Here is a 14083-nt window from a genome sequence, read left to right as displayed (position 1 = left end):
CTGTCCCAGGGTCAGGGATCTGGGCTCAGCTATATTGTTACGTTTGTTTTCCTCACTTCTCTCTATCCTCCGAGTCTCAATGGGCTGTTTTTTTCCCCGATTTTTCTTTTTTTCTCTTCCCTTTTCTCTCACATGCCACTGATGACCTTCAGACCACTACCCTTAGCCTAGGGCATTTACACCTGCCCTCCACCCAGATGGGAGCATTCAAACCTCTGCAGCATAACCCAAGGCTGGGGAAAGCCAGCCCACCCTCTACCAGGGGATATCCCACCCAACCTCTTCCTGGGAAAATTCTGCCTACACGCCTTCTGCAGTGCTTAACACTGAGCTGGGGAAATCCCACCCACCTTCTTCCAGGGAAATCTTGCCTGGTGGCTGGGGGAGCTCCTATCCATTCTTTGTGATCCCACATGACTGAGGGAACTTCCTCACACCTGCCATAGTGCCTCACACTGTCTAAGGCAGCTTGGCCAACACTCACCAATGTTCTATGGTGCTGTGGGAACCTCTGCCAAAACTCTGCAGCAATCTACCTGACCAGCACAATTCCACCCACCATTTTTGGTGCTCTACACCAAAGCGGGCAACCCACCAGCCTTCTGTGGCACTCCCATTGTAGCGGGCACCCCTGCATGCCCTCTGTAGCACACCAAGCTACGATGGGTCACACCATCGCGGCTTTTTGTGAGATAACCCAGTACAGCACCATCCTAGAGGGTCCGCAATAATCCAACCAGCATCCCCTGAGAGGACCATCCAATTTGCCTTTCAAATAACAGAATACTGGTTGACCAGGGAAAGAGTGAAGCCACAAGAGGATAAAGTGGTAGGCTAATTCCATAGTGAAATTAGCTGCAGGCAGTACGAAGAAGCATTCCTAAGAGAGCCCTGGACTCTTCGACTCCCTGGAAAATGGCACCTGGCTCCTCTAAAACAACATAACATAAACAGCAATCATTCTCAACGACCTCAATGGGAAAAAACAACAACAGGAGAAACAAAAGTAATGGCAGAAGTTATCCTGAACTTAATGATGTGCATAGAAGAAGGAGACAATGCTGCTTGGATTCATATAGGATACGAGGGAAACAATACAGAAAAAGGATGAAATGATAGAGGAGATAAAGTCCATACACCAAAGGGAAATAAAGAGCTTAGGAAGGAGATTACAAAAACCAGGAACAGACTCACGGACTTCACCAATCAACTGGAGAAGGCAGAGAACTGAGCTAGTGACCTAGAGGACAGCCAAGCAGACTTTAACAAACACGAACAAAAATCTAATAAAATAGTCAGAGAAGCTGAAGAAAACCTAAGAGCTATGTCTGATGCTATGAAGAGGAACAACATCAGAATAATTGGATTACTGGAGGAGGACACAACAAAGAGGTCATCTACAACATTGAGAATTCTTGGAGAAAAACTTCCCCAGCTTATTGAATGAAAACCAGGCAACCTTTCAGGTGGCTGAAAGAACACTAGCTAGACTGAATCCCAAGAAGAAGTCACCAAGGCACATAATAGTTAAACCATCCAACTTTGAGGAAAAGGAAGACATCATGAGAGTACCTAGGGGAAAACAAGCAGTCACATATTAAGATTCCAAAATAAGAATATGCTCAGACCTATCAGCGGACACTATGAAAAAGAGGGGAGAGTGGAGTAACATATTCCAAAAATTGAAGGAAAATAATGCAAACCCAAGAATACTCTTACCCAGCCAAATTATCTATCGTGACAGATGGAGAAGTGTCTTCCCAGACAAGGAAAAACTCAAAGAATATGTTAGAAGAAACCCAGCCCTACAAAATAATCCTTGCTGATCCAGTATAGGAAGAAGAACAGCACTCATCAAGCATAAATAAGAGACTGCTACATAGAACAACCTCACCCAGAGGGCAACAAAGAGAAAACAGTCCCCAAGATAGCATTGGCTTAAGGGTGGAAAGAAGTCAAGAATTACACACACACACACACACACACACACACACACACACACACACATCCACAACACACTGATAAGAAAGGGAGATAGGAAAACACCCAACACAAAAGTTATAAGATGACATCATAGAGTCCACAGATGGAGATAATAACCCTGAATATCAATGGCCTAAACTCAGGCATTAAAAGACTGAGGCTAGCAGAATGGCTTAGAAAACACAACGCAGCAATCTGCTGCCTACAGGAGACACACCTCAAAACCGCAGACAAAAAAAAGGCTGAGAATCAAAGGCTCAAGAAAGGCAAACCAAGGAAAGAGCAATTCAAAAAAAGCAGGGGTTACAATCTTAATCTCGGATAAAATTGACCTCAAATTGAAAACTATAAAAAGAGATAAGGAGGGACACAATATAATGCTCAAGGGAAGGGTAGACAAAGAACCACTAAGCACTTTAAAGATTTATTCCCCAAACAGGCGACCCGCTGAACATATCAACCAAACACTCCAAAAGATTAAAAAAGAACCGAGTCCGCCTGAGAGGAGCCCCGGCTGGCTCCGTCGCCGGTGTCTCCCGCAGCTGCGGCCTCTCTGCCATGGGTGCCGTCTGGTCCGCCCTGCTCGTCGGAGGCAGCCTGGCCGGGGCACTCCTCACGTGGCTGCTGCGGGACGGCCCTCCCGGGGGCGAGCTGGGTGGCGGCGCGAGACCGAGCCTGCAACCTGCCCCGCGGGAGCAGGTCCCCAAACCAGCGCATCTTCAAGGAAACAATGGCTGTTTGCTTTCAGAGACCACGGGCCTGGGTAAGCTGCATCCCCCGCAGGAAGCGGCGTGGATGCTGCACAGCCCTCCAGGAGCAGACGGAGACGGTCCCTGTGGCAGTTTGAGAGGGCAGGTTTCTTCCGGACAGTCTCCTGACACAGCTTCTCTAGCTGCCTTGGGAGGTTCCAGCACTTGCTCAGAAGTTCCAAGACACGGAGACCTTGATCGTCCTGTATGAGGCTGGGGATTACAAAAAGGACAGGAGACACCTTCCAAGGAGGCCCCATGCTTTGCGGAGAGTGCGCCTCCGAGCAACCTCCAGAGGGACAGACCCAAAGAAGTGAGCCCTGCCCACTCGGGCAGCTCAGAGCTGGCTGAGCAGCAGGAGGACTGGGAGATGGTGTCCAGGCATTCATCCTGGGGAGATGCTGGCTTGAACAGCGGCCTTGAGGCTCTGGTGTTAAGCGCAAGTCAGGGAGTGGACTGTGGCCAAAGTGCTCTGGGAGAAGCGAAAGGTCAGGAAGTGAAAACAGTGGCGTTGTTTCCTGAGGCTCAACAAGTTAGTGTCAGGTTCCAGGTCCACTATGTCACAGGCCCTGGGGAGCAGTTCATTGCAGTGACCGGAGACCACGAGCGGCTTGGGGGCTGGAGCACCTACATCCCTCTCCAGGGGAGCAAGGATGGGTTCTGGTCTCGTCCCATTGCCCTGCCGGCCGACACAGTGGTGCAGTGGAAGATTGTGGTGGTCGAGAAGGGGGAGGTTACCCTCTGGGAAGAATGCAGCAATAGATTGCTAGAGACTGGCCATGAGGATAAAGTCTTTCAGGAGTGGTGGGGGCTTCACTGATCCTAGCTGCATGGTACCAGAGAAGCTGTTGCTGGCTGGGAGAGAGACTAAGGCTGCAGAGCACCCCAGTCACTGAAAATAAAGGAGGTGTGGCCCAGAAAAAAAAAGATTAAAAAAGAAATCACAGCCTCGACAATTATAGTGGGTAACTTCTATACACAGCTCTCTGAGAAAGATAGCTTGCAGGGAAAGAAACTCAACAAGGAGGCAAGAGGTCTAAAAACTACAATCACACAATTTGACCTGATAGATATTTACAGAACTTTTCATCCGAATACAAATTAATTCACATTCTCTTCATGAGCACATGGCACATATTTGAAGATAGATCACGTGCTAGGGCATAAGGCGAATCTACATAAACTTAAGCACATTGGTGTCATACAGACCTCTCTCTGACCACTGTGCCATGAGGCTGGCAATCAACAAACAGAAGATGAAGAAAACAAGAGCAAACAAGTGGAAGTTGAATAACTCTCTATTGCAAAAGGAGTGCATACGATCCCAAATCAGAGATGAAATAAAGAAATTTCTAGAAACCAACAAAAATGAGAACATGACACACCAAAACTTATGGGACAGAGCAAACACAGTTATCAAAGGAAGTTTCATAGCAATACATGCACACATGAAAAGAGCCTGATGATTGAAATGCTGGCACAAAATTTACAACAACTAGAGCAGAGTCAACAAGACAACCCTACTAATAACAATAGAAAATAAATAATAAAAGTCAGGGTTGAGATTCAGGAGAGGGAAAATAAGAAAATTATGGAAAAAATTAATGCTGCTAAAAGTTGGTTTTTTGAAAGGATAAACAGACTCGACAGATTGCTAGCAAACCTAACTAAAAGAAGGAGGGAACAAATTTCAATAGCAAGGATGAAAGAGGAGACATTACAAAGAACCCTAATGAAATAAAAAGGATAATTATAGGACTACAAAGGACTGTACTCCAATGAATTCAACAACTTCGAAGACATGGGAAAATTCTTGGAAAAACAATCCCTCCCTAAGACTGTCCCTGATGGATGTCAAGACCCACAGCAATAGAAGAAATAGACAAAGTTATCAAGGGATTACCAACAAAAAAAAATCCCCTGAGCCAGACAGTTTCACAGGAGAATTCTACCAAGCATTCAGGAAAGAACTGACACCAATACTTCACAAACTCTTCCAGAACATAGAAAAAGATGGCAAACTCCCAAACTTCTTCTATGAAGTTAGTATAACCCTGAGACTGAAACCGGGTAAGGATCCCACAAGAATTGAGAACTACAGACCAATATCCTTAATGAATATCAATGCAAAAAATCCTTTAAAAAATACTGGCCAATAGAATACAAAAATATATCAAACAAAATAATTGACTATGGCCAAGTGGGATTCATACCATGTATGCAGGGATGGTTCAACATACTAAAGACCATTAGTATCATTCGCCACATTGACATGAAAAACTTTAAGAACCACATGATAATATCACTGGATGCAGAAAAAGCATTGGACAACATCCAACACCAATTCCTGTTTAAGGCACTCAAGAAGATAGGAATGGAAGGAAAATTCCTCAAGATATTACAATTATACATGAAAAACCAACAGCCAATGTGCTAGTCAATGGAGAAAAGACTAACACAATCCCACTGAAAAGACTAACACAATCCCACCAGACAAGGATGCCCCTGAACCCACTCTTACTTAACATTGTTCTGGAGATTTTAAATAACAGCAAAAGGCAAATAAGAGACATCAAAGGTAATCGCCTATGGAAAGAAGAGGTGAAAATATCGTTATTTTCAGATAATACTATTTTATATATGTAAAATCCCAAAAGCTCCACAAGGGGAGTACTGGAAGCAATAGGGGAGTATGGCAGAGTGGCAGCATACAAGATCAACAAACAGAAGTTTATCAGACTGCTATATACATCAGATAACACCACAGAAGTGATCAAAAAGGTGGTACCCTTCACAATAGCCAAGCACAAATGGAAATATCTAGGGATATACCTGACTAAAAGAACAAAAGGTTTATATGAGGAAAACTACAGAACACTATTACAAGAAACCAAGAATGACCTCAACAAATGGAAGAATATCCCATGCTCGTGGATTGGAAAACTCAAAATAGTAAAGATGTCATTTCTGCCCAAGCCAATATAAAACTTTAATGCAATCCCGATCCAATCACTCTTATCTTTCTTCGAAGAAATGGAAAAACTGGTTACCAACTTCATTTGGAGAGGGAAGCCCAAGAAGAAGAACACAGCGGGAGAGCTTGCTTTACTTGACTTTAGCACATACTCTACAGCTATAGTGTCAAAACCACATGGTATTGGTATAATGACAGATACTCAGACCACTGGAAAAGAGCTGAAAACCCAGAAAAAAATCATCAGCATACAGACAACTGATCTTTGGTAAGGGCCCCCAAAAAAATCAAATGGGAAGCAGATGCCTTCTTCAACAAGTGGTGCTGGAAAAAAAATGGATATCTACCTGCAGAAAAATGAAGCAAGATCCTCATCATGCACAAGAAAAAAATCAAGGTGGATCAGCGACCTGAAGGTAAACCCCCAAACTATTAGGGCCATTGATGAGGGAATTGGGACCAACCTGAGAACTATGGCGCAGGGAATACATAGGCTATCAGAAATAGGGGACACAAATACAGATGAGTCACAAATTGACAAGTGGGATATACTGAAGAAAAAATACCTGTGTACATCGAAAGAATTTACCAAGAGAGTCATAACAGAGCCCAGGGACTGGGAAAACATCTTTAGCAATGACACATCAGACAAAGGCCTTATTACTAAAATCTACAATACTCTGCTAGCTTCCAAAAAAGAAAAAATATTAGCTGCCCACTGAGGAGGTGAGCCAAGGACCTGAACAGAAGTTTCGCAAGGGAAGAAATCCGAAAGGCCAATAAACATATGAGAAAATGTTCCCTATCATTAGGCATGAGAGAAATGCAAATTAAAACAATGAGATACCACCTAACATCCTCAAAGAAAGATCAATTAAAAAAATCAGAAAGTAACAAGAGTTGGAGGGGCTGTGGTGAGATAGGAACTCTCATTCACTGCTGGTGGGCCTGTAGGTATGTACAGGCATTATGGAAATTGATTTGGCAATATCTAAAACAGATGGGATTTGAGCTACCATGCAACCCAGCAATTCCCCTACTGGGTATATACCCAGAAGAGGCAAGAAACAAACCATGGCCAGACATCTGTGCTCCAGTGTTCATCATGGCACAGTTGACAATTGCAAAGAGTTGGAAACAACACAAATTTCCATCAACAGACGAATGGATTAAAAAACTGTGGTACATACATATAATGGAATACTACACATCTCTAAAAAGCCGTGATGAACTCATGAAGCACATCACCTCATGAGAAGAACTGGAGGAAATTATGCTAAGCGAAGTAAACCAAGTACAAAAGGACAAATACAACATGAGTCCACTGAGGTAAGCTTAAGAAAAAATACGAAGGGGGCGTAGGGAAAAATCTACTGTATACAAACATTCCTGGGTTGAGGTCTAGGTAGTATGGCAGGGGCCTGATCAAATCCAGGGATTCATATGGTAAGCAACTAAAAAGGAAGGGGTAAAAGAAAGAAGAAAAAAAAGAAAGAAATGGATAGCAGGGGAACAGGGCAGTAACCCACGCAAGAGGAGGGTATTATTTATGTCTCAACAGCGAAAGAGGGACCAGACTTCAACTCGGTGCTCCAAGATGTGAATGCAACATACTGGCATGAAGCAGAGAACGAGTAGAGAGGTCTGAGGGGCCAGCCCCAATCCCAACTATTTGCACAGCCTCCTCACCCCCAGAAGAATTTGTTTCAGAGGACAGCACAAAAGCTACAGCTCAGGGAGAGAGACATGTCTGATCAGAGCACATGGGAGCAAATGAAGGGAGAGGAAGAGAGAGTGGAGCACTTCCTGGCCAACCAAGCCCTGAGGACAATATCCCTGCTCAGAGCAGCCAATGCACAAGGAGGATCTTATAGCCAGCCCCACTATGAGACATGGCATCTCTCACTGACCCATAGCCCTTCAGGGGACAACCCTGGAGACCCGGTGTGAGAATTGAGCCTGATCTGACCTCACTGCACCGAGGCAAAACACTAATGGGCGTGCAACAGAACAGCAAGGGGAGCAGAGCAAGGAAGTCCCCAGGAAGTACCATAAATAGACTTTGGGGGCCAGGGTTTGGCACCCCATCAGACTCAACTGGAAAACACTCCTAAAGATCAACAAACAAACCTTAACTATTACATGTTTTTCTTTTTTTTTGTCATTGTTTTTTGTCACTGTTGCTATTTTTGTTGTTTTGTTTTCCTTTGTTGCCTTGTTTTGCTGTCTTGTTTTTGTGCATATTATTATCTCTGCAGGTCTATCTAGATAAGATAGACTGGATAAACAATCTGGAGGAGAATACAATGGGACTGATATTTTGGGGAAACATGGGAGAGGGAGACATGGGGGAAAGGAAGTATGTTAACAAACTCAGGAACAAGGGAAGAACAAGTGATCCAATATCAGTGGCAAGGAGTGTGTAAGAGGTCTGGTAGGGCTTGATCAAGACAATGTAACGAAGAGGAATTACTGAAACCCAAATGAAGGCTGAGCATGGTAGTGGGACAAGAGGAAAATAAAAGGATACAGAGGAAAGAACTAGGAGGCAAAGGGCATTTTTAGAAGTCTAAATCCAGGCATGTACATATGTAAATATATTTATAGATGATGATGGAGAAATAGATCTATGTGCATATATTTATAGGTTTAGTATTAAGGTAGCATATGGACATTGGCCCTCCATGCAAATACTCCCTCAATGCAAGAACACTTTGTTCTATTAAACTGGCATTCCGTGATGCTCACCTTCCCAACACAACCGCTGAAGACAAATGGGTGCATAAGCAAATGTGGTGAACAAAGTTGATGGCGCCTAGCTATCAAAAGATATAGTGTCTGGGGTCTTAAAGGCTTGAAGGTAAACAAGTGACCATCTAGCTGAGAAGCAACAAAGCCCACATGGAAGAAGCACACCAGCCTCTGTGATCATGAGGTGTCAAAGGGATCAGGTACCAGGCATCAAAGAACAAAAAAATCATATCATTGTGAATGAGGGGGAGTATGGAATGCGGACCCAAAGCCCATCTGTAGGCAACTGGACATCCCATTACAGAAGGGTCAAGGGGATGAGACGAGCCAGTCAGGATGCAGTGTAGCAATGATGAAACATACAACTTTCCTATAGTTCTTAAATGCTTCCTCCCCACCACTATCATGATCCCAATTCTACCTTACATATCTGGCTAGACCTGAGGATGTACACTGGTACACATAGGAACTGGAAACACGGAATCCAGTACATATGAACTCCTCTGAACCAGTGGTGAAAATGGTGATGCCAGGAGGGTGAAGCAAAGGTGGGGTAAAAAGGGGAAACTGATTACAAGGATCTACATATACCAAAAAAAGTTGGTGAAGGGAGACATTGGACAGTGTAAGACGTGACAAATTAATAATAATATATCAATCATCAAGGGTTCATGAGGGAGGGGGTAAAATGAGGAGTTGATACCAAGGGCTCAAATAGAAAGAAAATATTCTGAGAATAATGATGGCAACAAATGTACAAATGTGCTTGACACAATGGATATATGTATGGAGTGTGATACGAGTTGTACGAGCCCCCAATAAAATGATTCTTTAAAAAAAGACAGGGAAGAAAGAAAAGACTACAATGGATGTCAGAAGGGACTCCGAAAATTGGTATTGAATGGAGAGTCACTAAAATAAACATATGAAATGATTAAGTGGAAGAACTGAGTAGACAGTTTCACAGAGCAGTCAAGATGACAGTGTCATAATGCCATGTGCAAAGACCTGACATTAGAAAACCAAAAAGGGAAGACCCTGCTCAGCATTTCTTAAGCTGAACGAACTTAAGAAAAATTCAAGTCTCAAGTTGAAATATTAGAGGATTCTGTGGGCAAAATATTGAATGATGAAAAACATATCAAAATAAGATGGAAAGAATATACAGCCACTATATAAAAAGAATTAGTCAATGTTCAATCATTTCAGGAAATAGCCCAGGATCAAGAAGTGGTGGTACTGAAGGAAGAAGTCTACGCTGAGGGGCACTAAAGGCTTTGGTAATAAACAAGTCTCCAGAAACTGACGGAATGTCAATTAAAATGTTTCAGACATATGTCAGAGGAAAAAAGCCTCCAACAACCGAAGGGCCAGAAGGCGCAAATTTACAGCGATAATACATAAAGATTATAAGAAAGTCATAGGAGATAAAGCTATGAAAGAGAAAAAATAAAGGAGTCAGACACATTTATGGTAGCATGTTCACCTCAGCTTCTCTTGATTGACCATGAGGAACTGGGATGAGTGGGACATTTATAGGTAGTCTTAAGACATGCATATTCAGTAGTTACATGCATCACAAGGTGGTGGTAGCTACGTTAAGGTCCCTGAGCTCACAGGTGTGGAAACCTAATATCTGCATTGGGGGAAGGTAGAAAGGGGATTGGGTAGTTTATTTCAGGTTTTTTATTTTTTACATTGATGTTCCTCTCCTGCTCTGTCTGCAGAGGTTCTAAAACCATCTTAACTTGAGCCCACAGAGACTAGGTCTCCAGGAGAGATACTCTGCCCTTCTCTGTGTGCTTTCTGTAAGTTCGTACCTAATTCCTCCCAAGTTCCTAGATCTAAAGTTCCTTCCTCTGGGAACTATGGATTATACGTTTTTTGTTTTGTTTCACATTTTTATTTTACTTATTTTTTTTAATCATTGTATTGGGGCCTCATCCAATTCTTATCACAATGCATACATACATCCATTGTGTCAAGCACATTGTACATTTGTTGCCCTAATCATTCTTAAAACATTTGCTTTCAACTTGAGCCTCTCATATCAGCTCATCTTTCCCCTGATAATTTATAAATCATTATTTTTCCATGTCTTACTCAGACCGATGTCTCCCCTCATCCACTTTTCTGTTGACCACTCCCCAGGAAGGGGGTTATATGTAGATCCTTTTATCAGTTCCCCCGGAGTACACATTTTTTACTACTTGTAAAAACCTTGCATCTTTTTGTTACTGTTTCATTGGTTTTTTTTTAGTAAGTGGGTGAGAGTAATAGCATACATTTTAGGTTTACTTCCGTCTTGACCCACTGTCCTCTTTAAAATATTTATATTATTATTACTACTACTACTTATCTGCTAATCCCCCAGCCTGATTACCACTTCAAATTAATTTCCCTGATTCATTCTATCTTCTGATGGGGTTGCCACTACATGGGGAAATTCTCCTCTGGGGAAACCTTCCCTTGGTCCCTGTTTGGGTGCCAAATTGTGGGGTATCAGACCCCGCAACTAACAGGTCCAAGGAGTGGTTGTGTAACTGAGGGGTAAAGTTAAGGAGACATCAGACAAGATACAGCATACAAGTGCTCACCTCTGAGACCACTATGACTTCAGGAGCCAGATCGAGCAGAGGGAGAATATATCTCCAACCAAGGCTTATATACACTTGGAGGGCATGCAAACTCCCTTAATTGCAGGTAACCACATATGCAACAACCCTAAAGGTCCTGGAGAATATTGGAGGAGTAACCTAACACCAGTACCTGGGGCAGGTAAGGGGAAGTGGCTGTCTTCAGAGCCTAGAGAGCAATAACACAGGTCTGACTCTATAGTTAAAGCTGCCCTGCTGGTTACATAGCAATTAGCCATGTGCTTCTAATAGGTAACCTAAAGGTAGCACTATTAAGGGAGGATAAAGTAGGGAATGATATCAATTATGAGAATGTGATAAGAATTACCTCCAAGTCACAAGGGTAAAGGCCTCCCTCTACCCCAGAAACCCAGCTCTCTAGGCTTCTTCATACATGAGAATAAAGGAATCATCCGTATATGCCCTTTCCGTTCTCTGCTCCCCACAAACACTGTTTCTTTAATTAAGACACACCGAAGAAATCCATATTTAGTCATTAGGTTCTCAGATGTCAATGTTATCATTAAAATAATTACCTAAATACTCCAAAGACCTGAAAGCAGTGATGCGAATAGAGACATATACACACGTGCATTGCAGCACTTTTCACCAGAGCCAAAATGTGGAAACAATCAAAATGTCCATCAATTCATAAATAGTTAAATAAAATATAGTACCCTCTGTTTCTCCGAAAATAAGACAATGTCTTATATTATTTTTTGCTCCCAAAGATGCGCTAGGTCTTATTTTCAAGGATGTCTTATTTTTCTATGAAGAATATGGTACACATTTATTGTTTGTTTATTGTTTTATTAAAAGAGACCTTGTACTTCCTGCCTGCTCTGGCTGCACTGCGGCCAACAGTGAGCTATGTGGCGCCTGCCACTATAGTTCAGAGTCCAGAGTTATGGTAGCTTCGGGGGTCCTTATTTTCGGGGGGTGCCTTATATTTCAGCAAGAGACAAAACTGTAAGTAGGTCTTATTTTCAGGGGAAACAAGGTGCAACATACAATGAAATATTATTCAGCCATAAAGATGAATGAAGTCCTGATACATATCACAACACAATTACCTTAGAAGGCATGATGCTGAATGAATTAAGTCAGATACAAAAGGACACATAGTATATGTTATTGCTTATATGAAACTAGCAGTTATTTAGGAACCAAAAGTCATTAGTGGTTACCAAGGACAGGAGAGAGGGGAAAAGTGAGGAGGTTTGCTTAGAATAAACTTAATGATTATTAATAGAATTATTCCATAATTTATTACTTATTTCAAAGGCTAAGTGACTTAAATTTCAAATACAACCCAAAAAGACACTGCTCACCTCTGGAGATTTCTGTATATTCTGGAATACAGCATAGGTAATCAGTGAACTTGAACCTATAACACTGACAGAGATAGGAAACTATTATTAAAACAGGACATCCATTCTCTCTAAATGAATGTATCATCTTAATGTACTGCCAATGAAAACTTTAGTCAGTATATATATTCTAAAATGTAAATGGAAGGCAAAGAAACGGAGATAGATAAAATATATTTTGGACATGAAGAATAAGGTGAGAATAACCAGTACCTGGTTTCAAGACTTACTACATCGCTATCGTAATTAATACTGTGTGGTATTGGTAGAAGGGCAGACACATTGATCAATGGAACTTAATACAAAACCCAGAAATAGTCGGGGTTTTGACAAAGATGTAAAAACAATGAAATTAAGACCGACTTTTCAACAAGTGGCCCTGAGGTAATTGGACATTCATAAGGGGGGGAAATGGGGGAAAGAACTCTTAGTTGTCCCCTAGCTTATGCTAAAATAAACTCAAAATGTATCATGTAAAACTATAAAACTTTTAGAAAAACACTGACAAAATTGTAGAAATGGAACAAGAATTCATAGTTGTCAGGAGTCATGGATGGAAGGAGAAGGAGGGAAGGGAGTAATTATAAAGGCAACTAGAGGGATTCTTGCAGAGATGGATAAATTGTGTATTTTGACTTTATCAAGATCAATATCCTGGTTCTGATAATGTACTCTAGTTTTGAAAGATGTTACCATAAGGGGATATTGGGTAAAGAATACAGGGATCTCTTTGTATTAGTTCTAACAATGCAATGATCTACAATTATCTCAAAATATAATGTTAAAAACAAAACAATAGGGCTATTTCATTTTCGCAGTTTATTTTGGAAATAACCTTGCTAACCAGGTTGCCTTTCGATTTTCAGACATTATCCCTCAATCTGTTACTCTGTTTTGTTATTGCTTTTGATGTTGCCATATACATTAGTCACAAGATGCCAACATGGAAGAAAATAGTATTTCTCTCCAATGAAAGAGGACAAACAAATCCCCAGATGGGGAACGTGTAGGGACTTCCAAAATTCCCCAGTTTTGCTTATACTAGTTTAGACAGTCATATTCTATCAGATTAAATAAACATACCTCAGAGTAGCCATTACAAATTGTATCCACTGTGTTACTGAAAAAACCTAAATAAAAGATAAAATAAAATTAGCCTTTTTATATTAAACATTCAACCTTACCCCAATTTCACTGTTTATTAACTATCTGAGCTGCACAAATTCTCCGGTGCGTAACCAGGTGTTGTAAGTCTGGAAATGAGTGTCAAGGCTGCATAAGCCCCTGAATAGGCAGCATGGCACCTTTGCTCATTTGATTCAAGTCTCTAGGAAACAGAAAGATAAAAAATAGTAAGAGAGTAGATAGAAAATGACTGCACAAAAAAGATAAAAGTTTGATGAGAAAACTAAGGAAAAATAGGAAGAAAGTGAAGAGGTAGGAAAAATTGAATTTTGAAACAGCATAGACAGATTTAGGGGGAAGAATCAGAAAATGTAAAAGATAAGGCAAACAAATACTACACAGAGTTGACTGGCAGCTAGACAGAACTAAACAAAACACAGAGAGAAAGAGAGGGAGAAGTAAACTACTGAGAAGTGGCCAGAAGAAAGATTGATA

General features: G+C 41.6%; 1 protein-coding gene and 1 pseudogene across 2 annotated transcripts in view; one reads left to right on the top strand and one right to left on the bottom strand.

The window, feature by feature from the left end:
* Positions 1 to 14083, bottom strand: part of TMEM116 (transmembrane protein 116) — a 90669-nt gene that overhangs the window by 43536 nt on the left and 33050 nt on the right. For both annotated transcript variants that reach the window (XM_075534377.1, XM_075534376.1), the window contains 2 exons: positions 13547 to 13593; positions 12425 to 12488 (listed from right to left, as the gene is read on the bottom strand). In XM_075534377.1, the coding sequence (XP_075390492.1) occupies positions 12425 to 12488; positions 13547 to 13560 (78 nt within the window). In that variant the 5' untranslated portion in view covers positions 13561 to 13593. The remainder of the gene's footprint in view (positions 1 to 12424; positions 12489 to 13546; positions 13594 to 14083) is intronic.
* On the top strand, positions 2494 to 3673 carry LOC142428972 (starch-binding domain-containing protein 1 pseudogene; annotated as a pseudogene).

This window comes from Tenrec ecaudatus, chromosome 16 (assembly GCF_050624435.1).
Source record: "Tenrec ecaudatus isolate mTenEca1 chromosome 16, mTenEca1.hap1, whole genome shotgun sequence".
NCBI classification, from domain to species: Eukaryota; Metazoa; Chordata; class Mammalia; order Afrosoricida; family Tenrecidae; genus Tenrec; species Tenrec ecaudatus.
This window is presented reverse-complemented; position numbering and strand designations above follow the sequence as displayed.